The sequence below is a fragment of the Typopeltis vanoorti genome, chromosome 16, assembly GCF_054136105.1.
Source record: "Typopeltis vanoorti isolate ZY-2024b chromosome 16, IOZ_Tvanoo_1.0, whole genome shotgun sequence".
NCBI lineage: Eukaryota > Metazoa > Arthropoda > Arachnida > Uropygi > Thelyphonidae > Typopeltis > Typopeltis vanoorti.
The window spans coordinates 89050884-89077145 of record NC_143564.1 but is presented as its reverse complement, the minus strand read 5'-3'; the positions used below and the strand labels follow the sequence as shown (position 1 = coordinate 89077145).

At 37.8% G+C, this 26262-nt stretch overlaps 1 protein-coding gene across 1 annotated transcript in view; it reads left to right on the top strand.

Moving 5' to 3' along the window:
- LOC150098179 (sodium channel protein para-like) overlaps positions 1-26262 on the top strand; it is a 1334265-nt gene that overhangs the window by 1235569 nt on the left and 72434 nt on the right. Inside the window, 1 exon segment of the mRNA XM_090406598.1 lies at positions 11837-11974. Within this exon segment, the coding sequence (XP_090262724.1) occupies positions 11837-11974 (138 nt within the window).

The window sequence follows — 26262 nt, the reverse complement described above, 5'->3', positions numbered from 1 at the left end:
TGTGTTTCAGATACTGAGTACTCTGGATGTCAGTAAAGCTTTGGGACTGGATGGTATTTCACCACGAGTTTTGAGAGAATGTGCCAGGGAACTGACAGTGCCTTTAACCTGGCTTTTCATTGAAAGTCTGGCTTCGGCAAAAGTGCCCAAGGAATGGAAGGAAAATAAGATAGTGCCATTGCATAAGGGTGGTAACAGACTGGTGTCTAATTATAGGCCAGTCTGTGTGTCATCAGTAGTTGTTAAGATCTTGGAGAAAGTAGTGAGGGACTGTATACAGCATTGGGCAGATGAGGGTAATGTTATCTGTGAGAGTCAACATGGATTTGTGAAAGGGCGCTCTTGTTTTAGCAATATGGTAGCCTTTTATAATAAAGTTACAAGAACATTAGATGAGGAAAAGGCATATACTGCAATTTTCTTAGACTCAGAAAAGGCATTTGACAGAGTGCCACATGATAAGCTGATATTGAAGTTGCAGCACATGGGTCTTGATGCCAGATTGGTCAATTGCATTCAGGATTGGCTGTCTGATAGGTATCAGAGAGTTGTGTATGATTGAGGAGTTTCAAGGAGCCAGTGGGTTACAAGTGACGGCCCCCACAGGGCTCAGTAATGGGATCTATATTGTTTAACCTTTATATCAGTGACATTGCCAGTGGATTGCAAGGGGATATTCAGTTGTTTGCAGATGATGCGAAGCTAGGAAGGATTATTAGTAATAGTGCAGATGTGGTAGCCCTGCAAGAGAATTTGAATAAGCTAGATAGATGGGCAAATCAATGGGAGATGTCAGTTTAATGCAGCAAAATGTAAGGTCTTGAGGTTTGGAAAACATCGATGGGATGCAGCATACTCTATGGGAGGATTTATGCTGGGGGGAAGTAGAGGAGACAAGAGATCTGGGGTTGAAGGTTGATAGAAACGTGAAGTTTAGTGGACATATTGCAAAGGTGGTGAAGGTAACACAGAGGATTGCTGCAATTATGAGAAGGACACTGACCTGCAGAGATAAGAGGGTTATCATTCCGTTGTATAAGTCTCTGATCAGACCACACTTGGACTGTTGTTCTCAGATTTGGTCTCCAGGATTTGAAGGGGATAAATTAACTGTGGAAAGCATAAACAGATGGTTTCAGGACTGTACACGGATAGTTATGAGGATCGGCTGAGGGAATGTGGACTGCAGAGTTTAGTGGATAGAAGAAGGAGAGGTGATATGATTGAGACTTTTAAGCTGTTGAGAGGTGGTTACAGGGTTGACAGTGGGGAGTTCTTTCACTTGGTTGAACAGCGGGAAGGAGTGATGACAAGAGTCCATCCCTAGAAGTTACGAAAGGAAACTGTGAGCAAGAGGGTGAGGAGTGGTTTCTTTACATGGAGGGTGGTTGAACTGTGGAATGCATTGCCTGATGGAGTGGTGAGAGCAAGAACAGTCAATGAGTATACGGAGTGATATGATAGACTTTGTGTTTCTTACGGGGGACCTCCCCTTGATGAGTCTTGACAGACTTTATGTTCTTATGAAGGACCTCCCACGACGAATCATTTGACTCCATGGAGGCCTAAATAATAATAATAATAATAATATATCTTGGTCTTCCTCTGGGTTGTTTTCTTGCAGAGAACACTTGGCTTGCTAATTTTTTCTCTCCCATTCTATTTAAGTGACCATTCCACCTGAGATTAGCTCTGCTAACGCATTCTTGGATGTTGACAATGTCAAGTTCTTTAATAATATCGTCATTTTTAATATGATATTGCCATTGATGCCATCTGTTCATGCCTCTAATCTTTCTCAGGACCCTCGTATCTGCGGTCTCTAGTCTTTGGTGAAGTGTTTTACTTCTGACCCAGCTCTCAGATCCATAAGTTAAAACTGGTTTGAACACTGTCTTGTATACAACTAATTTAGTGTTCTGACTAATTTCTCTCTTATTCCATATGAATTTATTCAGTTGACTTCCTACCATACCAGTTTTGTTGATTCTGTCGTCTATTTTCCATATTTAATTTACCATCTTCACTAAAAATCATGCCTAAGTAGCTGAAATGTTTTGCTTGTTCCACAGGTTCTTCATTCACAACACAGTTGACATTTCAACAATTCTACCCATTTTCATTATATATTTAAGTGACCATACCACTTCTACCAATTCTACCTATTTTCATTATATATCTTTTTAATGCTGACCTTCATACCATATCTATTACAACAGTTATTCAATTTAGTCAGAGAATCTTGCATACTTGTAGCGGATTTATTTAGAAGTATAATATCATCCGCATTAAGCAAAGAGCTTTCATTAACATCTCCAATTTTGATATCATGTTTAATACCACTTTCCTTCATAATGTGATTCATATAGACAATGAATAACAGAGGGGATAATGTACATCCTTGTCTGACACCAGATTTAACGTTAAACCATATCTTCCTGAACTTCCTTCAATTCTAACTGCTGACTTACAACTCAAATAAAGACTAAGTATTGCTTCATATAATGCCCCATTGATACCATATAACTGTAGTGTATTGAATAGCTTCTCTCTTGGCACCTTGTCATATACCTTTTCCAAATCAACAAAACTTAAATACAGATCTTTGTTATATTCCCATGCTTTCTCGACTGTTTGTCGTAAAGTGAAGATCCAATCCTGACAGCCTCTCTTTGGTCTGAATCCAGCTTGTTCTTTGCCCAGCTTTTCTTCCACAATTCTTCTCAATCGTTTCTCAAGTATACTTGCATAGATCTTGCAAGTATACTTGAGAAAGTATACTTGCAAGAACACTTAGTAGGGAAATACCTCTGTAATTCTCACATTCAGTTTTATTTCCCTTTTTATATATGGGTACTATTAGAGCTCTACTCCAATCATCGGAAATTCGTCCCTCTGTCCAGGCTTTCTGAACTATGCAGTGCAGCCACTGTAAGACTTTTATACCACCATACTTCAGCATTTCTGGTCGAATATCATCCACTCCTGCTGCCTTTCCATATTTTAAGCCTTTGATAGCTTTTTCTACTTCAAATATGGATATGTATTCGTGACTGCATGCCTGGCCAGTGTTTTTTACCACTGTGCTGTCATCACTGCTTGTTTCATTTAGCAGTTTTTCAAAGTAATTACTCCATACTTCAAGGATATCTTTTTCTTCCGTTTTCATGTCATCCTTTATTTGTTCTCCTTTATCATCTCTAACTCCTTTTACAGCACTCTTTCCTCCATTCCTAAGCTTCTTTAACAACCTCCAGAATATTTTGCCACCTTCTTGATATTTATTTTCTATATTCTTGCCAAAGTCCTCCCATGACTTTTGTTTAGCTAGTTTTACACAGTGTTTAGCATTCTTGCATTTGTCTCTGTATTCTCTAAGAGCACAAGCTGACTTATTTGCCAGGAACTTTTGATATGCTTTCTTCTTTTCCTTCACTGCCTCTTTAACTTCCTGTGTCCAGCATGGAGTTTTAATTTTTCTCTCCTTGCAGACAACGTCACCACATGCCTCTCTAGCTGAATCAATCAGTGCTTTCTTCAAGGCTTGCCACTGAATCTCCAAGGTTTGATTCCTGTTCTCAAACTCTTTCATTTTCTTCAATAATCTTTGTGTATTTTTGTCTACACTTCACATCTCATAGATGCTCAACTTTTATTCGCTTTAAAACTTTCTTACATGTCATTGTTTTCAATATGAAATTCAATTTTATCCTGCTCAAGACTAAATAGTGATCACTTCCAATTTCAAATCCTATGTCCACTCTGGTGTCCTGCACCAGGGAGAAAACATCACTATCAACAATAACATAGTCAATGAGACTTTTCTTATTCCTTGTCTCTTCTCTCCATGTGAATTTGTGCACATTTTTATGTTGGAACATGTTAGTAATAACCAGTCCATGTCCTGAGCAGAAATTCAACAGATATTTGCCATTATTATTAGCTTTGCTCTTTTCTCCAAATTTTCTCAAAATATTTTTGTATGTGTCACAATCATTTCCTACTCTGCTATTTAGATCCTGAACAAAGACCAACTTTTCCTTTTTCTTTGTGTCTGTTGCTTTTTCTAAAGCATCAAAAAATTCCTCCACTTTACCTTAGTAGAACCTTCTGTTGGACCATAGGCACAAATAAGTCTCATTGTCCAATTCCCCATTCTCATATTTGCCCACATTTCTCTACTTGAGACTGCCTGCCATTCAAGAAGATTAGCCTCGTATTTTGTGTTGAATACTATGGCTACTCCTTCTTTTCCTTGATTATCATTGCCTGAATATAACATTTTGTATTTATTGTTCAGAAAGATCTCACCAGTTTTTGTGTTTTTTGTTTCAGTCACCCCTATTATGTCGATCTGTTACTTATCTAATTCCTCAGCTAGCTCCATTTCTTTGCCATTCAGGCTTCTTATGTTGATAGTACCGATTTTTAACTCTGGTGATGTTGAGTTGGGGTGTGTTTTCAGAATTGTTCCAGTAGCTGACTTTTCGCTGTTCGCTGGTTCCCTGGTGAAAACAACATAAAAATACAACATAAAATGATATAAACACATAAAAATGTAATATAGATTATAATAAGATGTAATAAAATGTAATAAGATAAACACATAAAAATGTAATATAGTTGAATAAGAAAACTGTTATTTGAAAACATTCGCAAAATTAGAATAATTTTTAATGTGGTTCAAAATATTAGAATAATTCAAAAATAGATGCACAAAAATTACAGTCAAAGTGAAACGACATAATAATTAGTACTTTATTGCATTCCCTTAGCTTTTATGACCATTCGTAAATAGGTGGGCATATTATTTACTAGCAGTTATTATTATTATTATTACATCTCCAGGGAGTCCATAACTCATCCAGGGAAGGCAACTCCCTACAACTCTGTCTCACCAAATACACCAGTGCCATCTACCTCCAACCACCACCACCACTAGTATTTTCACAGACAATCACATTACATCCATGCCCATGGTGGGATCCGAACTCGCAGCCTTTTGGCTGGAGAGCAGATACACTAACCACTTGGCCAACCTGGTTAGCCAAGCTAGCATTTCACAGTCTCTTTTATCAAAACATGCACATATGGTCTGCAGACTAGAAATAAATTCATTTTTGTCTCTTGGGGCAACTTCTTAAAGACATTTCTTCATAATTCCCCACAAATTCTCAAAGAACAAGAAGCTGAATCTTGCTGAAAAGGAAATCACCATCATATAAATTTTCTGATGCCGGTAACATAAAGTGCTCAAGATTTTCTTGGTACACTTTGAAATTGACCCTTTTGTACACAATATGCAGTCTACCTGGATCCTCTTTGGTCATACAAGCCCATACCATGACAGAGGTTGCAAATTTCATCTAACATTTCGTGCAATCTTTACCAAATGCTTCTTGTTAAGATGCCAAACACATATTTTTTGATGATCATGGGACACACAAAACATACTTTAATTGCTAAAAAAGTACTTGTTTCCAGTCTTCTTTACCCATTACACTCTAGCTGCCTTTGCATGGAAGTCATAAGCAACTTTGTCTTAGGCAAACAAGATTTAAAACCCAATTTGTGAAGTCATCTCAATGTCATAGATTTAGATACATTCTCATCTAGTTCTTTCCATCACCTGTGAAAAATACCTTATACTTCGGAAGCAGATTTTTCTTCATGATATTCTTCGATCTCCTCTCATCTCTTGATGTAGTTATTACCTTTTGACCACTATTGCAGCAATTATTTTGAAAACTCCAGTTATTAGAATACTGTCTCAGTACTCTACTCATGCTTGCTTGAGAACATTTCAATTCCTTAGCTATAAACTATTGAGTTTGGCCTTCTTTGTGTGGAGACACTATACAAAACTTCTTAGCTTCTGATACGTTGCTTGTTCAACCCATGTTTAACAAATGATTAACTGAAATCCATGCACAAATCATTCCTCACCCACGTCATTCCTGCAGTTACTAAAATATATGCTATATTTATGCTCTTCTCAAAACCAATCAGAAAAATTTGGAATATTCTAATTTTGTGAATGCTTTCAAATAACAGTTTTCTTATAATCTATATTACATTTTTATGTGTTTACATGGTTATATAATCTACAAAGTATGTTGATTTAGATGATGCTAATTCATATTTGGTAATAATTATTTTCCATGCAATAAATTAGAATTGCAAATCATTCAACAAATTTTCTTTGATTATTCTAATTTTTTGATTCGGAGGCATAATAATCCTTCCCAGCTTCACATCATCTGCAAACAACTGAATATCCCCTTGCAATCCACTGACAATGTCATTCATATAAAGTTTAAATAATACAGGTCCCAGTACTGAGCCCTGTGGGCCCCCACTTGTAACCTTTTGCCTCCTTGATATTGTGTCCCCCCTATACACAACTCTCTGATACCTATCAGATAGCCAATCCTGAATCCAGTTCACTAATCTGACATCTAAACCCATGTGCTGCAACTTAAATATCAGCTTATCCCTGTCAAACGCCTTTATAAAATCCAAAAAATGGCAGAATATGCCTTTCCCTCATCAACCGCTCTTGTCAGTTTATTATAAAAGGCAATCTTATTACTGAAGCAAGAGTGCCCATTAACAAATCCATGTTGACTTTCACAGATAACATTACCCTCATCTTCCCAATGCTATGTATTGTCCCTCACTAATTTCTCCAAGATCTTAACCATTCAATACTTCCAGTCTGCTACCACCCTTATGCAATGGCACTATCTTACCTTCCTTCCACTCCTTTGGTACCTTTCCCTTGGCCAGACTTTTATTGAAAAGTCAGAAGATTGAAAAGCCAAACATGAATGATATAGGAAATGTCTGAAAGGAAATATTCAGTCATTTGCTGATTATACAAAATTAGGTAGAGTAATAGTTAAGCAATGTGGAGAGCTTGCAGGATGATTTAAATACACAGCTTGGAAAGAAGTCAATGGACACCATAGCATAAGGAACAAACAGCCTTGCACCCACCTTAATAAGATGTAAAATCTCCTTTCACTGCAGTGACTGCAGCAATTCATCCTACAGGGCATACTTTTCACAAGTGTAGAATAGTGATCAATGAGAATTTTGGACGATTCCTCCTGTATGCATGTAATGAGGTCCTGGGCTGTTGTGGCAGCCATCCCTTGACCTTATCCAACACTCCAATTCATCCCACAGATGTTCAGTTGGACTGAGATCAGGTTTCTGTGGAGGTAAGTCAAGTGTAGTGATTTCATGTCCACAAACCATTAATTTAAAGCAGCAGCCTTATGACACAGTTCATTTTCTTGCTGAAAGAAACGATGGTCATTTCCATAGAAACGCCACAAAGTAGGAAGCATTGCATTGTCCAGAATGTTCACATACCTCTCGGAGTTCAGTGTTTGTGGCACCACAAACATTAAACTCAAAGAGGTATCTGAAATGTTCAATGTTTGTAGCACCACAAACATTAAACTCAAAGAGGTATATCTGAAATGTTCAATGTTTGTGGCACCACAAACAGAGGTCTGAGGCAAACCCAGAAAAGGAGGACTATACCATTACACTGCCACCTCTAAATTTCGGAGATGGTGGTAAGAGACATTCACCAGGCATCTGCCACACCCATCCATCTGTTTGGTAGATGGTGTAGTGTGATTTGTCACCTATAACTTTCCAAGCTTCTACATCTTGCTGTACACACTCTTTGCACCACGGATGATGATAATGCTGGATGTTGGCTTGAGTAATGTGGCGGTTGCATAATGTGGTCCTACAATGGAAACCCATGTTGTGAGCCTCAGTTCTGAATGTTTTTGTGTAGATGATTTGTCTAGTTGATGCCCAAAACTTTGCATTCAATACGCTGGCTGAGAAAGAAATGTCAATTTTTTTTCATATTATCATTCATTGCACCCCACGGTCATGTTCGGTGGGTCATCCACTGTGGGTAGCACTTGCAGTTGACTCTCTGAGCTTCCATCTCAGTATGATATCACTGTTGACCTGGGATGGCCCAATTTCTTACAGTTTGCTAAACAGATAGGCCTGCAACATGGCATCCTATCACAAATCATTTTTCAAACTCCGGCAATTCCCTTCCCACAGCCATTTCACACAGACACTGTTGCACTGACTTAGGAACATCGTATTCCTCCAATTTATACCAGCTACAAACATGCGACTCATTACATGGCATGATGCACTTTGCCCATGGATGTCCATTGACTTCTTTTCAAACCTTGTAGGTTGTTAGTATGGACAAAAGATAATGGGTGTCAGTTTAATGTGGAGAAATGTAAAGTTATACATTTTGAGATAAATAGATTACAAGCCATGTACCACACTGATGGAATTGTACTCCAGATTAAGCTAATAATTTAGGGGTGGTAGCAGAGTTAAAGTTTAGAGGACATATTGCTAAAGCTGCTAATACAGCTCATAAGATTACTTGGCTATTGAAGAACACACTAACAATTAGAGATAAGGAAGTTAAAATACAAACTTATTTAATACTGACCATTTACAAACAAACTTACATTATAGCCTACCAGTTTCGCCAGCAAACTGTCTGGCTTTTTCAAGGCATTTACGGAAAGTTTACTTTCTGTAAACTAATAAAACTAGTTTACAGAAAGACATAAAAATTTGCATTTACTAGTTTTTTATGTCTTTCTGTAAACGCCTTGAAAAAGCCAGGCAGTTTGCTGGCGAAACTGGTAGGCTATAATGTAAGTTTGTTTGTAAATGGTCAGTATTAAATAAGTTTGTATTTTAATTATAAAACGACCAAATATGTTTAGTTTAGATAAGGACGTTGTTATTCCTCTTTATAAGGCCAATACATCCACATGTGAAATACTGTGCTTTGGTCTAGCTTTCTAGGTTTCTTGGGAATAAGCAAGTAGCGGAGAGGATTCAGCAGCAAGCAACCAAGTGAGTGGTCTGTGGAATATTCCCTATGAGGATAGATTGATGGTGTGCACATTGCAGAAGTTAGTTGATAGGAGAAAAAGAGGAGATATGATAGAAACATTTATGTACTTAAAAGGTTTTATAGAATTGATGCAGGAGAAAGGTTTCAGCACTTGACTAGACAGTGCAGAACAAGGGGTCATCCCTGGAAGTTGAGTGAATACATGGTTAGTAGGGGTGTGAGGACTAGAATTTCACTTGTCAGTTTGTGAGTGCTTTGTCTGTTGATACGTTCAAGGGAAGGTATGATAGATTGTGTGGATAGTCTGACTCTTCCACTGAGAGTCTTTGGACTCCATGGAGGTACCCATACAATAATAAAAGTTTGGTGCTATATACGTCCTTGTAAAATCTCTAGGGTTGGTTTCTTATCCTTGTTCTACTATTTGAATTTTTTTTTCTGTGTTCATCTGATAAATGCCTCTCAACAGTTTATATGAGGGTGGTCTGAAAAGTTCTCAGCTTCGACTGTAGATGGCAACACTGTCAGCAAGTTTTTTTTTCTAAGTTGGTACATCTGTGATAAGCATCCGTCTGAAATTGCAAGTCATTCTATCAAGTAGTTTGTTTTATACAGCTGTCTGAAGCAAAAGTGTTGTCTGTAATCCTTGAAATGGATAAAATTGAGCATTGTGCAGTTATAAAATTCTTTGTAAAAGAAGGTTTAGCGGCAAAAGAAATTCATTGAAAGTTCATCGACAATTAAGAAATGGGCTGCCAAGTTTAAACATGGCCGTACCAGACTTGAAGATGATGCATGTGAAGGATGTCCAAAAAGTGTACCAACTCCAGAAATCATTGATCAAGTGTACATATGGTATTGGATGACTGGCGAGTCAAAGTGTGTGAAATTGCTGAGACTATAGGCATTTCAAAAGAACGTGTAGGATATATTTTGCATGAAGAATTGCAAATAAAAAAGCTTTGTGCAAGATGAGTGTCACATTTGCTCACAGCAAATCAAAAATGCACTCACATAAAAATCTAAACAGTGCTTGGAACATTTTAACAAGAATAAAACTGATTTTGTGTGTCAATTTATTATTATGGATGAGACGTGGACTCACCATTACACACCAGAATCCAAACAGCAGTCAAAACAGCGGACAGAAGCCGGTTGTTCAGTGCCAAAGAAGACACAGTCAGTTCCTTCCATCAGCATGAAAGGTGATGGCATCATTTTAGGATGCTAAAGGCATTTTGTATATTAATTATCTTGAAAAAGGTAAAACAATAACCAGGGAATATTCTTCTGATCTTTTAACCAGACTAGCCGAAAAAATTTGTGAGAAAAGACCTGGTTTGCAGAAGAAAAAAAAATCATCTTTCATCAGGACAGTGCACCTGCCCACAAAGGTGTTTTGCCAATGAGAAAATTAAGGGATCTGCGCTATGAATTGTTGGAACATCCACCCTATTTCCCAAATTTGGCTCCCTCTGACTTCTATCACTTACTAAAACTCTTCCTCGCTTTTTCTTTGTCAGTGTTTTTCTTTGAATCAAGGTGATTGGTGATTGCAGCTTACAGGGGTATTTTGCAGATCTTACTGAGAACCACTACAGGGATGGGATAATGGTGCTGGAATAAATGTATGTCTTAAGGGAGATTATGTTAAAAAATAAAAATAATTTTGAAATTATAGATTCATTTTTTCATTGTTAGGCTGAGAACTTTTCAGACCACCCTCGTAGATAGTATTCTAAGGTTCGGTGAACTTGGGATTTGTACACAGTTAATAGTTGGACTGGTGAAAAGTAATGCATTCAGAGGCATAACTAAGGAGGGGCAAAGGGAGCTGTCTGCCCCAGGCAGCACTTTGAACCTTTTTGAATTTTTGCAGTTAATTCTAAAATACAGTCTTGAGAACTCATTTCCAAATATTGTAATATTACTGCAAATTTTCCTCACAATTGCTGTAAGTGTTGCTAGTTGTGAGAGGAGTTTTTCTAAATAAAATAGATTAAGAATTACCTACATTATTATGAAATAGATTTCGGTAATGTCATCGACGATTTTGCTAACAGAAAAGCAAGAAAAATAACGTTTTAGAATTGAAAGGGAGATGGTAAATCCTGTTTTATTTTAATTGAAAGGGAGATGGTAAATCCCGTTTTATTTTATAGCCCGGTACGAAACTCAGGTCAAAATCCATCGACATCCATAGAGTTTCCTTTTGGCTTATTATCTTTGTAATTAGCATTTTAGAATGTTGAAATTAAAGTTTTACTTCAAAAATAAACATAGTGTTTTAATTTATTTCCCTATATGTCGTTTTGACTTTTTGTAGTATTTTTGGTGTGTATTGTGAGAGGGGTGGCAAAAGCTCTAGCTGCACTACTGAATGCATTGCGTAAAAAGGTATGTCAAGTTTTTTTTGGAAGCAGAGAATACTATCTAGAAGTGATATGTTTGTTCTTGGAAAGGCTAGGGATAAGTGTCGGTTCGTGAAAAGAAATCTATTCTTGACTGTTACACCAATGGTGAGGAGAGAAGAACTAAGATCTCTTTTGTGGAAATAAAAACAGAATTGTTTTGGAAGTATTGAAAGTTTTCATCACCATCAAAGGATGTATTTAGATTAATGTTAAGAGCACTGGTTGTAGACGATCTTGGAGCTAGGGAAGTTTTGAGCAAATTAAGGTTTGTTGTATGAATATGTACAGAAATGAAAAGTAATATCATCCGTAAAACTATAGGCTGATGAGGAAGAGGATGGCTGAAATAAGAGCACCAAGGTTTTTTTTTTTTTTTTTTTATTAATTTCTTCATATTTTTTTTTGAAATACTGTGATTTTTCTACAAACATTTTCAAATTGTAAAATTAGTTTGCCTCATAATACTATTTATTTTATTTTTCATTTTCAGAAAGAACAGCAACCAGAGGATGAAGTGAACATCTATATGTACCTTTATTTTGTGCTGTTTATCATTATTGGTTCTTTTTTTACTCTCAATCTCTTCATTGGTGTTATAATTGACAATTTCAATGAACAGAAGAAAAAGATAAGTATTCATAAATTTCATAATTAATTTCACTGCTTTACCTTTTTTAATCATTAATTTTACAATGTGTTGTTGAGAAAAATGGTAAATATTCAAGAATGAAAAAATTAACAGATCACCACAGGATGAGTAGCCTCAACTTTTGGAAGTTCCACTCAGTTATTAACTCATGATATTTTGTACTTTAAATTTATTCACACTCTTCATGCCAATGCTGTCTTTTGACAGGATATTCTCAAATCCACCACTCTGGGTGTAAAAATTCTACTACTGATTCCCTTGCTCACTGTACCCTCATACAACTAGGATTAACCTCTGCCACTCCTTTCTGTCCTGACTTAATTAATTGCACTGAATTAGTGATGGTGATATGAATAAACTCTAGGCATCAAACTGAGCATGATGTGAGTGCTGCTGCTGAGAATAAGGTTTTCTATGAGAGATTTACTTTCCTCTTCACCCCTTGAATACATACTCCAGCAAGACCATCCTTTTGTATTTATTTTTGTTATCACTGACCATATAAACAAAATAGGGATGATAAGTGTAGAAAATTTTCCTACACTTATCACCCCTATTTTGTGTCACCAATGAACTGTATATTCATCATGCAACTTCTCTTCATCTCCTCTTTATGCCTTCGATCTTCTGTGAGCATCTGTTTTTCTTGAAGCATACTTATCATTCTCAATTCAGATATGCAAGTCATCACTGCTTTATCAAATGTTTCTTAACTATGATGTATTACTGATCTCTCTCTCTCTCTGCAATGTTTCTTCCATCTAATCGATCATAATCATCTGTACTGCAGTTACACACAAATCCCTCCCTTTATCAGGTTTTTACCTACCTACTCAGCCATGATCTTTCTCACTATTTAGTGACTGTGAATGAAATGCCATCTGTCTTCATCCTCTGGTGCAGTAACCAAATGCAGAATTCTTGATTGTTGTGAAAGCACCTCTGTAGCACAATTGGAAGAATGATGGTATGTTGTGCCATGCAATTGGAAATACCTGAGTTCAAGTCTTGTCAATCTTTATATGGTTTTTTTTTTTTTTTTTTTCAATTGAAGGTGAATTAGCCAATCTCATATGGAGGTAACAGGATTTTTCCCCTCCGGGAAACTCGGGTTTTTTTCATCCCACATGCAGACAAATCGGTCTTCAGAACATATGCAATTTACAGACAAAAAATACTAGTGGTGGGGAAGAGGGCAGTAGATGGCATTGGTATAGATGATAATGGTAGTAGCAGTTGGGTAGTTTGTGAATTAAGTGGTGGAGATGGAGATTTGTTGAGTAGGTGCCCTCCCTCAATGAGTCTTTGGACTCCTTGGAGGTGTCACGAAATAATAAATAAATTGTGATCTCTCCCATGCATGCTAACAGTGGGAATTTCACCATTCTCAAGAATTCCAGAAATTCAGTTTTTATTATTATTATTATTAGACACCTCCAGGGAGTACAAAAACTCATCGAGGGAGGATACCTGCTCTACAGCTCTGTCTCTGCAACTCAATCCACCAACTGACCACAACTACACCAACGCCATCTACTGCTAACCACCACCACCACCACCACTAGTATTTCCAAAGACAATCATAAACATCCATGCCCATGCCTGGATTCGAACCCGCAGCCTTTTAGCTGGAGAGTGGATAATCTAACCACTCGGCCAGCCTGGCTGGCAAAAAAAGTTCCTCCAGTCGACGACTAGACTTGAACCTAAGTTCTAACTTCAAGCGACTTAGCACAGAGGAGAGAAGCGCCACTTCCACTGAGCTACACAGGCAGAAGTTTTCTTATTACAGATGATTATTTCCACCTCTTTGTTGCTACAGTTGAAGCCCCTATGGTTCAGTTGTTTTCAACTGTATGATCCCATCATTCTTACAGTCTGATGATTGTGAATGAAATGCTATCTCTATTGTTTGTGCTGTGAGCACAAATTCATGGTTCTAAAATTCTAAAATTCATGGTTCCCCCCATCATATGCTAGCAGAATAATTGACCTTCAAGAATTTCAAAAATTATGTTTTCTTATTACTAGGCAGTTGGAAAACTTGAGGTTGAATCTCATCAAGGATGTAAAGAACCTTTCTTCAGTTCTTTCACCTGAAGATGAGTTAGCCAGTCTCACATGCACTTTGCAGACAAGAAATATTCTATTGAACATAAGAATCACTATTTCCCAAATTATTGTTTAGGGAAGCCAAGGGCAGTACTTGGTCATCTATGGGACGTAAAGACATGAAAAAAGCTGATTCAGATTCATTTTCCCCAGTTGAAATCTCCTACAATGATTACCTGTTTTTGAATAGCTAAACTGATTTATCTAAACATCTCATGCTCCACTATATAACAACACCTCACTAAATATTTTCTATTGCCAACCTCTAAAGCCAGTGGATTTCCTTTCTGGTTTCCCATTCTAAGTGGATACAACTCTTCTGTTATCATAAATAACTCTCTCCCCCCCCCCCCCTTCACTCATCTCTCTCTCTCTCTCTCTCTCTCTTGTCCTCCTGAAATATGCTGACTCTTCAACCACTATTCCTTTAAAGATGTGAACCATATTTCATTAACACCTGTAATCTTTGAGCATTTGCATAAAAAGCAGTGTGTTGTTGGTATCCCTAATTAGACCTATACTCATTATTGTTCTTAGTTTCCAGTCTACTCTGTATCATTCTACATATACTTTTGTTACTCACATTACCCCCCCCCACATGAGGTCATTCATACTACTTTCTACATGACAATTCTACTGTTCCTGACTCCACACACAAATTTGTTTACTGCAAATAATAATTTCTCCAAATGCCTGTATCCAATTTCTAACCTCTTCTTAAGAAAAGAGACAACTCCTCACAGTTTTCTGGCCAAATGGCAACTTGTCTCTTGCATGTGTTTCTCCCAGCCATCAAATGCATTCCACACATGCAAATGTTCCAAACCTCTTCTTACACATTCTTGCTTTAACAATGGACAACGGTGAATTTATACAGTGTGTTATAAGTTACACAGGTGAGAGGCAGCATCTGGAATAGAAGAGGATACCAAGTCTTTTTGAGGTTGAGGTTATGGACATATGATATATTCGCATCATGAAAGGCTAAAAGTATAAGCCAGCTACTGAAAAAAAGAAATCTATAAATCTGATTTTCACCGAAGATCTGATTATTATAAATTGTAGGGATGGTAAAGTGAGATCTTTCTCAAGAGAAATAAGACAGAACTGAGTTTTCATAGCAGTGAAGTTCACTAGATTATGCTCTTTCCTGCTGGAGAAGAAGGAGATCACTTTTATAATATTAGTTATGGAGAATCTTGAAAGAAGAAGAAGAGGAATAGAACTCTCTTTAGAAAAATCACAAATAGGATTTATGGTATAAGAAAGAGAGAGAGAGAGAGAGAGAAAGCTCATTAATGTATGGGGAGGAAGAATGTAGGGCAGCACAAAGTCCTAGAATGCCCTGTCATTGACATAGAAATGTGAGAAGAGAGGAAACTATCTGCCATGATATGTGATGAATAAACAGAGAGGAAATTGGTCATCTGCTTTCAAAGGATAGAAGAAACTATAAGATAGTAGTTTGGTAAGAAACCTCTAATCATCATTTGATCACTTCTTTACCAGAACTGATCAAATGTCCTGGAAATGTTGACAGCAACTAAAAATTTCTTCAGACCTTTTCATTGCTTGTTTCCAAAGATGGATAAGATTGGCTAGGAAATATACAGAATGTGAGTAGTACAATCCAAACTGGATTCTACCACTCCCAAGTTCATTAATCAGTTGGTGGCCCTCAGGTGATAAATAAGTTGGCTTGTCTGCTAATGACCTTCTCCGTTGTCTTTGAGAAGAATGAAGAGAGGTCAATAATTTGATGAATGACTCCTATTTACCTTTTTAGAAACTGTTTTTTTATTTTTTATTTTACAGCAAACATAGGTATTTTTAGGATGTTGACAATATATATGATATAATAACTAAAATAATTAATGACTATATTCTTATTTGCCAAAGTTAACCTGCATCATCAGGGAACCAAACATAAGAAAGAAACATGCACATAGCTACTGCTTAAGTGAGAACTGAAGTAAAGAAACAAAAGAATACTTCTAAAATAGTAAATTGCAACACCCTGGAATTAATTAGGCACTCTTGGCCATTAGATTAATTAGTTTAAATGTTTCCACAGGCAGACACAAGAATAGTAGTCTTTGATATTTGTATTTATTTATGTGAAGCAAGGTGACCTTTTTTTGAACTGATTCTGTGACTGGTATTCAAGATATGATCTGTAGGTCCTGAGCAGCCATAGTAGTAGTCTTCCAGATGTGGTCTTTGTTTTCAGAGATTCAGAAGTTGGTGTCTTATCCATTTGACTATAGTAAGCCAGATTACAAGGCATTTGGTAGAAACAAATGTAAAAATTGAAGTTGGTCTTTAGAAGAGGAAATAAGAATTGCAATTTTTTGTGATCATCAGATCAAAAATTTTTTTAGGATTGCCAACTTATTAGTCTAACTGAGTGAAAAATAAACTTTCAACATCTTTCTCTAAATCCAGAGTAATTTAATAAAAAAAAAGGTGGCACACCTTTTGGCAACTCCTATAGGTAAAGATGACCTCGCTATTGCTTCTGCCTGGTATATCCAACTCTGGGCCTGGTTCCCACTGAAGAGACCTCAATAAAGGTCGAAACTAGTCTGGGTAGTGGCCAATCCCTTAATGCATAACATTATACATATCCGCAAGGAGATGTGTTTTGCATTTTGGGAGATACTGGGATGAGAGTGCTAGTATCTTACTCCACCTTTGCTACGAGTTGCCTGGTGTTGTACTACCTACCCCAGTAAGGTAGTACAACACCATATTCAGTCCTGAAGATATTTTCAGGTGCAAACTTTGTTTGCTCACACTTGGATAAAGGATTAAACTAAATTTATTATGGCATCCAGACTAATAAAGTTTCTTGTCATGTATTTTTGATGATCAGAGATCATTTGATGATCAGAGATGCTTATAAGCAGCAAAGTTTCTGTGAGGTAGCAGTAATTTTCCTTGGTCATCTATAAAGAGTTGGAGGAGAAGACTGATGATAAAAAGTTGTCTGCTTATCTTTGAATGATGTTACTACATTATCATCTTAATGTGAGAGAACTGGAAATGTAGGTTCAGAAGTCTCCACTGTTATTTGAGCAATGAGTAAGGATTTTTGCAGTTGACCCTTTCCAAGTTGGATTTGGATTTGTTGATGGCCTCTTTTCAGAGATGTTGCAGGCTGTATACACTTGGTATGAAACTGAGATATTGGACTTGAGCTATGCTGAATTTTTATCTTGGACTGCTTTGCCACATGTTTATAGATGACCATGGAAAATTACTGAATGGGGTGGGGATTTTGTATAGAGTGAGTGAATGAAGTAACTTATTCCAAAAAGGATTACTTCAGTTATATTCAGTCAGTGCAGATGTTTGGACAAAGACAGTAGAAATAGTAATGTTGCTATGGAAAAGAGGCATAGAAAATTGGGATCATCTTAATTGATTGGGTGAAGGTCAACAGTAGAAAAGAAACATGGGCAGAAGGCAAGGGATCAGAAGTCTCAGGAATGTATATTATTATTATTATTATTATTATTATTATTATTATTATTATTCAGGCCTCCAAGGAGTCAAAAGACTCATCGAGGGAGGTCCTTCCTAAGATATAAAGTCTGTCAAGACTCATCGAGGGGGAGGTCCCCCCTGAGAAACACAAAGTCTATCATACCACTCTTTAAACTCACTGACCGTTCTCGCTCCCACCACTCCATCAGGCAATGCATTCCACGGCTCAACCACCCTCCACACAAAGAAACCACTCCTTATTCTCTTGCTCACAGTTTCCTTTCGTAACTTCCAGGGATGGCCTCTTGTCATCACTCCTTCCCGCTGCTCAACCAAGCGAACGAACTCCCCACTGTCAACCCTGTAACCACCTCTCAACAGTTTAAAAGTCTCAATCATATAACCTCTCCTCCTTCTATCCACCAAACTCTGCAGTCCACATTCTCTCAGCCGATCCTCATAACTATCCTTGTACAGTCCTGAAACCATCTTTGTCATCCTTCTTTGTATCCTTTCCACAGTTAATTTATCCCCTTCAAATCCTGGGGACCAAATCTGAGAACAATAGTCCAAGTGTGGTCTCATCACAGACTTATACAACAGAATGATAACCCTCTTATCTCTGCAGATCAGTGTCCTTCTCATAATAGCAGCAATCCTCTGTGTTACCTTCACCACCTTTGCAATATGTCCCCTAAACTTCAGGTTTCTATCAATCATCAACCCCAGATCTCTTGTTTCCCCTATTTCCTCCAGTATAACTCCTCCCATAGAGTATGCAGCATCCCATCGATGTTTCCCAAACCTCAAGACCTTACATTTTGCTGCATTAAACTGACATCTCCCATTCATTTGCCCATCTATCTAACTTATTTAAATCCTCTTGCAGGGCTACCACATCTGCAGTATTACTAATAATCCTTCCCAGCTTCGCATCATCTGCAAACAACTGAATATCCCCCTGCAATCCACTGGCTATGTCATTGAGTACTCAGTACTAGGACCTCAGTAGGTCCTAGTACTGAGCCCTGTGGGACCCCACTTGTTACGCTCTGCCTCCTGGAAACAGCTCCACCATACACAACTCTCTGATACCTATCAGACAGCCAATTCTGAATCCAGTTGACCAATCTGACATCCAGACCCATGTGCTGCAACTTAAATATCAGCTTATCATGTGGCACCCTGTCAAATGCCTTCGCCAAGTCTAAGAAAATTGCAATATATGCCTTTCCCTCATCTAATGTTCTTGTAACTTTATTATAAAAGGCTAGCATATTGCTAAAACAAGAGTGTCCTTTCACAAATCCATGTTGATTCTCACAGAATAACATTACCCTCATCTGCCCAATGCTGTATACGGTCCCTCACTACTTTCTCCAAGATCTTAACAACTACTGATGACACACAGACTGGCCTATAATTAGACACTTCCAGTCTGTTACCACCCTTATGCAATGGCACTATCTTACCTTCCTTCCATTCCCTGGGCACCTTTGCCAAAGCCAGACTTTCATTGAAAAGCCACGTTAAAGGCACTGTCAATTCTCTAGCACATTCTCTCAAAACTCGTGGTGAAATACCATCCAGTCCCAGAGCTTTACTGACATCCAGAGTACTCAATATCTGAAAGACACTCTCCTCCTGTACCTCCAGACCTCGAAACAGTCCTATCCCTCTAGCATTAAAACGGACTCCTCTAGGATGAAATACTCCAAGAAAGTGTTCATGAATTGAACAATTTCACTATGTCCTCTGCATCAGTCACTCTATTCCCATTTTTATCCCACAATATCATTCTTCCACAGTCATTTCTCCTCCTACTGGCCACATAGTTAAAAAATTCCCTGGGATTTTCTTTGGATCTTAGGGCCAATCTCCTCTCATATTCCAGTTTCGCTTTCCTTACCACACTAGTCACTCTTCTGGCCTGTGTCTTATATTCCTCATGCATCTCTTCACCTGTCTCCTTATATCTCTTCCATAGCCTCTTTTTTGCATGCAATTCCTGTTTAATATTGTTTGTCATCCACTTTACTCCAAATTGCGTTCTCTTCTTCACTCGTGGTATACAACTTACCATTGCTGAAAACAAATATTCTTTCACAATTTCCCACGCACTAGTGATATCCCCACCTTCCAATTCCTCCCTCCATGAAACTTCCCGAAGTTGACGTCTAAGACTATTATAATTACCTGCTTTATAATTCCACATAAGTTCCCGTCTCTTTGATACTCCTGCATGTCTATTCATTTTCCAAGTCAACACCATATGGTCACTCTCTCCAACTGGCGGGAGAGACATCAACTCAGTTATTATCAACTCTTCTGATGCTATAACCAAATCCAAAACTTTTGAACCTCTTGTTCCCTCTGTTACATGTTGCCTAAGACATTTGTCCCTCAAGAATTCTAGAAATTCCATTCCCCTATTGCAACATGCATCTTCCACTCTCCAATTTATACTACTGAAGTTAAAATCTCCCATAACAATCATTCTTCTTGCACTTGCCAAACTTAGCTGTCTAAACATCTCCTGGTCCCCATCCTCTGTGCTCCTGGGTCTGTAGCAACATCCCACTAAATATCCTGTCTTGCCTACCTCTACCTCACACCATACGCTCTCAAAATCATTTGTCTCACTTCCTTCCAAATTCTCCACTCTTAGAGGACATAGGTCATCACTTATCATAAGCAGTACCCCACCACCACGCTTTCCCCTCCTATCCTGACGAAAAATGCTATACCCAGCGTATAAACGCTATACCCTGTTGTTATATCCTCTTCTGTCAACCACGTCTCAGTGATCGCAATAATTTTTGGCCAGGCTGATGCTATCTGCGCCACCAATTCCTCTCCCTTATTCCGGATACTCCTGGCATTAGTATAAAGCATATAAATGCCATTGTTTCTATACCCAGCATTATCCCTTCTAGACTCCACTGGGCTCAGTGTTACCTGACATTGTCTCCCTTCTCCCAAGTATCCATTCCCACAAGAGGCCACCCCTGCTATCATCCTCCCTGGGACACACTGACTCGTTCAGAACAGCAATCTCTCCAGATGCCTACGTCCTTCCTCATTCAAATGTAAACGGTCTCTTGCATACAATTCCTCTCTTTCCTCAAACGCTCTCCAAGCATTCATATATACCAGTCCTCTCTTGTCACACATTCTCGCTATTATTCCATTCAATATCGCCGCTCTTCTGCTCAGCTCATCATTATCATACCTGGGCAACACGCACACTGTTCTTCCTCTCTCACGAGATGCTATTCTACACTACACAATCTACCATCAGCTGCACCACCTTTACTCATACTACATAGTCCTTTTGTCTATTAATTGCATGTGTTTTCTGAATTTGCCTGTTTTGCAGGATGAAAAAAACCAAGTTTCCAAGAGAAAAATCCCTGCCACAATTATAAGATTGATTAACTCAACCTCAGTTGTAAAAGCTCATACGTATAAAGATCTCATCATGATGAGAATTAATCTGAGAACCTCTCTAGTTGAACAGTACATCCTGTTGCTCTTCTTTCAACTGTGCTACGGAGGTGCTATCTTTTTCTTCTTCTTCTTCTTCCTCATCCATAAGATGACAAGTTGAGTCCCTTACGAAATCAGTGCATCTGGTTCTATCTTTGGCCATTTCTGTCATCTCTCTGAAGCTCAATAATTGTGTCTTTGAAGGACAGGCTATAGCAAAATTATTTTTGGTCTGCCTCTTGCTCCTCTTCCTCTAATGATTCTGTTCATAATCCCTAAGCAGACATTCTCTGGAGATGTCCAAACCATCTTAATTGCTGTTTAAGAATTATAAGTATGATATCTTCTCTATAATTTAAGTGTTTGACTTGTTCATTTGTTTTGTATTCTGACCAGTGAGTCTTATTTATGTTTCTTAAGCATTATTTCGAATTTTAAAAATTAAGAATTTAGAAAAATTAAAAATTAAGAATTTTTTTGAAAATTAAGCATTTCATTTCGAATGCTCTGATTTTCTGTATTTCTTTCTGATTGAGTGTCCACATGTCTTGGTTCCACACATTCTTCTCTTCTTCTTCTTCAACCATTTGGTTCTGTCCATTGCTGGATGAAGGTCTCCCCCATGGTTTGCCAGACCACTTGATTTTCTTCCTCTCCCATCCATCTCACTCCTGCAACTTGTTCCAGTTCATATCCCTCCACCTTCTTCTTCTCAGTCTTCCTCTTTGTCTTGTTCCATCTATTGGTCTCCACTCTTGTTTTTCTAGTCCATCTCTCATCATTGCATCTGGCAATATGGCCAGCCCATCTCCACTTAGCCTGTTTAATGTATTTTACAATATCCATGACTCCTGTTTGAGATCTTATCCAGATATTTGTCTTCCTATCTCTTCTGTTATTTTTAGCATACTTATCTCCATGCGATGTTGTGTTGTTCTCAGTTTTTTGTTTAGGACTTCTGTTAAAGTCTATGTTTCTCCCCCATATGTTAGGATAGGAAGTATGCACTGGTCGAAAGCTTTCCTTTTTAGACTCATAGGGATGTCACTTCTGAATATGTCTCTCATTTTCCCATAAACCATCCATCCAAGGAGAATGGAGAATTCACAGTGGATGGTTCCACACGTTGCTATAGGTATAATAATCGTTTTATAGAATTTTGGTTTGAGACTTTTAGAAATGCTGTTATTTTTTTCATATTTTGTTTAATTTGTTTAATTGATGCTAGGGTCGCTGAAGCATGGGTGGTGGATTTGAGCTGTTGTTCAAAAAAGTGTTTTTTAAAAGGTGTATAGTGTGAATTCCTTTGTGAATTGTGCTCCATTTTTTTTTTCTCAGTAACACGTATTGTTTAGAGGTTCTGCTTTAGAGTTTCGTGTTACATATTGTATTATTTTTGAGTTACATATTGTATTATTATGTTACATATTTCGTGTTACATATTGTATTATATAATACAGTGTTTATTTAGCCTTTATATATAATTACTTTAGTAAACCATTACTTTGTTCCTTGGCAGTAAGGAATGATGTTAGATTCAGCTGCAGTTGCAAATGGTGTGTCGCCAAGTCCTCTGCCATTTAAGAACTCCATTATAAGTAATATAATAAGGGACTTTGTGGCATGATGCATCTTGGGAGTTGGATATGTGGCTGGTGAGAGAGGGGGGGGGGTGCGTGCGCAAAATGCAGGCAATGGGAGGAAATAAATGAAATAGATATATCAATAACTGACCTAGTTGCTCCAGGAATGGGAAATGAATATCGGAAGATAAGTAGTGTGATAGGAGAGAATGAAGAAAAAAATATGGATGAGAAAATAATAGTTGATAGTATGGAAGGCGTGAGTGACTATGAAAGTTTCGGAGATGGTTTTGTTTGGGAGAGCGAATTTCGATTTAGAATGACTGACTTGCAGAGGGAGATAGATGGGCTGAAAGAGGAGGTGGAATGTCTTGTGAATGAGATGAGAAGTATGAAAGATAAGATGAGGAGAATGGAAGAGATAAATACAAGGTGAATCAGAGTATGAGAGAGGGAAGGATAAGAGAGGAGAGCATTTTGGGAATGATAGAAGAGGAGAGAGTGGAAACAGCAGGAGAGAGGGAATGAGAGAGTGGTATGGGAATGCTAAAAGAGGAGAGAATGGAAACAGTAGGAGAGAGAGGGAATGCTAGAAGAGGAGAGAATGGGAATAGCAGAAGAGAGGGAATGAGAGAGAGTTATGGGAATAACACAAGAGGAGAGAATAGGATAAGTGGAAGAGAGAGTTATGGAAGTGATAGAGGAGGAGAGAATGGGAACAGTAGGAGAGAGAGAGAGAGAGGGAATGGTGAGAGGTGTAATGTATAGTGACTCAATGATCCATGGTGTGCAAAATAGGGTGCGTGAGGAGTGTTTGCCTGGATGAACAATAGAGAATGTGGCTATGGCAATTAAGAGGAGTGAAAGGATGGATGAGATGATTGTGATGGTGGGCACGAATGACTTGAGAGGCAGTGTAAATTGGGAGGTGAGAGATCTGAGATTCTTGCTTGAAGTTGTGCAAAAGAAAACGCAGAGAGGATTGTGTGTGTGTGTGTGTGTGTGTGTGTGTGTGTGTGTGTGTGTGTGTGTGTGTGTGTGTGTGTGTGTGTGTGTGTGTGTGTGTGTGTTGCCCAGGTATGATAGTGACGAGCTGAGCAGAAGAGCAACAATACTTAATCACATAATAGCCAGAATGTGTGAGAAGAGAGGGTTGGAATACGTGGATGCTTGGAGGGTGTTTGAAGACAGAAGGGAACTGTATGCTAGAGACTGCTTACATTTGAATGAGGAAGGATGAAGGCATCTGGAAAGATTGTTGTTTTCTGAACAAGTCAGTGTGTCAATGCAGAGAAACTAGAATTCCCAGGGTGGATGGTAGCAGTGTTGGCCTCTCATGGGAATATGTGCTTGGGGGAAGGGGGATGATGTCAGGAAACATTGAGCCTAGGGGAGGGGATAAAGGGGATAATGATAGGTATAGAAGCAGTGACATTTTTATGCTCTATACCAGTGTTTCTCAAACTTCAGGTATATCCGCATACCCCTTTTTAAATTTTCATTATTACCAAGTACCCCCTTATCGAATAATAAATAAATAAAGTATATTTCATTGTAAATGTCTATTTTCTTTGAATTTATATGTTCATGTAAACAAAAAATATGATTTATTTTTAATGGAACAAAATTTGGAATAGGGTCTTCATTTCCCATCCATGAAAACCACATTTCAAGTAATTCATATCACACTAACGAAGATCTTCTTTCTAGTTGGTTCTCTAGAGATGTCTGACGACACACCCTTATCCATTTCATTTGATCCAGATGCAATATAAACATTTTCTTGTTGCTTACAGCTACTTGTATTTACTATATTGTTCTCTTTTTGTGGGTTTTATAAATCCAATCTTTAACCAATGATCCATACTTAAGAATTTGAAAGCTAAAAAAAAAAAAAAAAATTACCGTATTTACTAGAATATAACTCACACTTTTTTCCCAAAATTAAAGCTAAAAAATCATGGTGCAAGATATGCATGGATTTTCGTAAACTAAAGTTTTCAGAAAACTGAAAATGGTGCAACTTACCAAGAAGCTCCTATTCGCTATCACTACTTTTGGCATCGAGAACAGTTTCCTTGTGCATCATCAAAGTCATCTACCCAAACACCTTCATCTTCTTTCCCATTATTAAAAGCAAAAATTACCAGTAAATTACAAGACTTGAGGTACGTAGAGCAGCTATGATGAAGTGCATATGATTGGTGCGATATTAACGAAAGATCACTTAACCCAAAGACAAATTAGCATTTCAATAGTCAAGTTGAAATGCTACCGAATTCCATAATATCTGAGGCACATTCACTATATATTTCTTAGTTTTAACACGTTCACAACAGGGTGGTATCAAGCAAAACTATATGTTGCCAGTGCAACATGTGGTTTTGCTTGAGTCTATACAGCAGTTTCTGTTGGAGGGGGAGATGTCATTCATTAGTTAGTGCCGTTTTTATCCCAGTTGTCTCTATTTGTTGAGAAATATAATTATTCTATGTCTGGCTGAAGGTAAGGTACCCAGGGAATGGAAGGAAGGTAAGATAGTGCCGCTGCATAAGGGTGGTAGCAGAATGGAAGTGTCTAATTATAGGCCTGTTTGTGTGTCATCAGTAGTTGTTAAGGGCATGGAGAAATTAGTGAGGAACTATATACAGTGTTGGGTAGATGAGGGTAATGTTGGGGTTTGCCGCTAGAGGGATTCATAGTGTGTAGTGTTCGTGAAAGCTTCTGATAAGATAAGTGTTATTTTCATTATCGTTGATAAATTTACTTGAATATTGCATAGTTTTGTTTGCCTTGTGTATCTTAGTGCGTCTTTTTGTATGTTTTTGGGTTTCATTTTACAATTTGATAAAATACGTTAGTAGTAAGTATGGCCCCCATATGTAGGAAAATGGCGGCCAGTAATGATGGTTCGCCATCTTTATTAAAGAACGGTAATATAAAGGAGATGATTCAGCGTATACTATCTGCGAAATGTATGCTTTGCGGAGTGCGGTCGGAGTGTGGTTAGATGATAATAAAGGAGTGAATGTGTGTGTAGAAAATGCAGGGAGAATGAGGAATTGAAGTGTATTTTGGATCATGAGTGTGATATTTTTGTCAAACTTCAGAATGAAGAAAATAGGGATATGACAAGAAACGGCGAGGTTGTACCAGAGAATTGTGAGAGTGTGAATGATAGTATTAATTCAGAGCATATTAATGGTTTTAGAGAGAATAAAAAAGATGAGATAGATGCAATGAGTGAGATAGCATTGTTGAGTGCGATACAAACGGCAAAACAGCAGCTAGAGTGTATGAGCAAAAGTTGACTGAATGAACCAGGCAATAGCAAAAAGTATGACAGGAAAAATAGGCGTATAAGTGTGAACATGAACAAAATGAAGGATAGAGTGCTGTATGGAGACTTGTTAGTACGAGGTGTGTTAGTAGAGGATTTGACAAAATCGTACCAACCTGGTGCGAACCATAAAGGATGTAACTGAATCTATTAGAGAGCAAAAGGAAAGGGTTAAAGAAATGATTGTTGTGGCAGGTACGAATGATTTGAAAGGAGACAAAATGGAAATGATAGAGGACCTGAATGAATTGTTT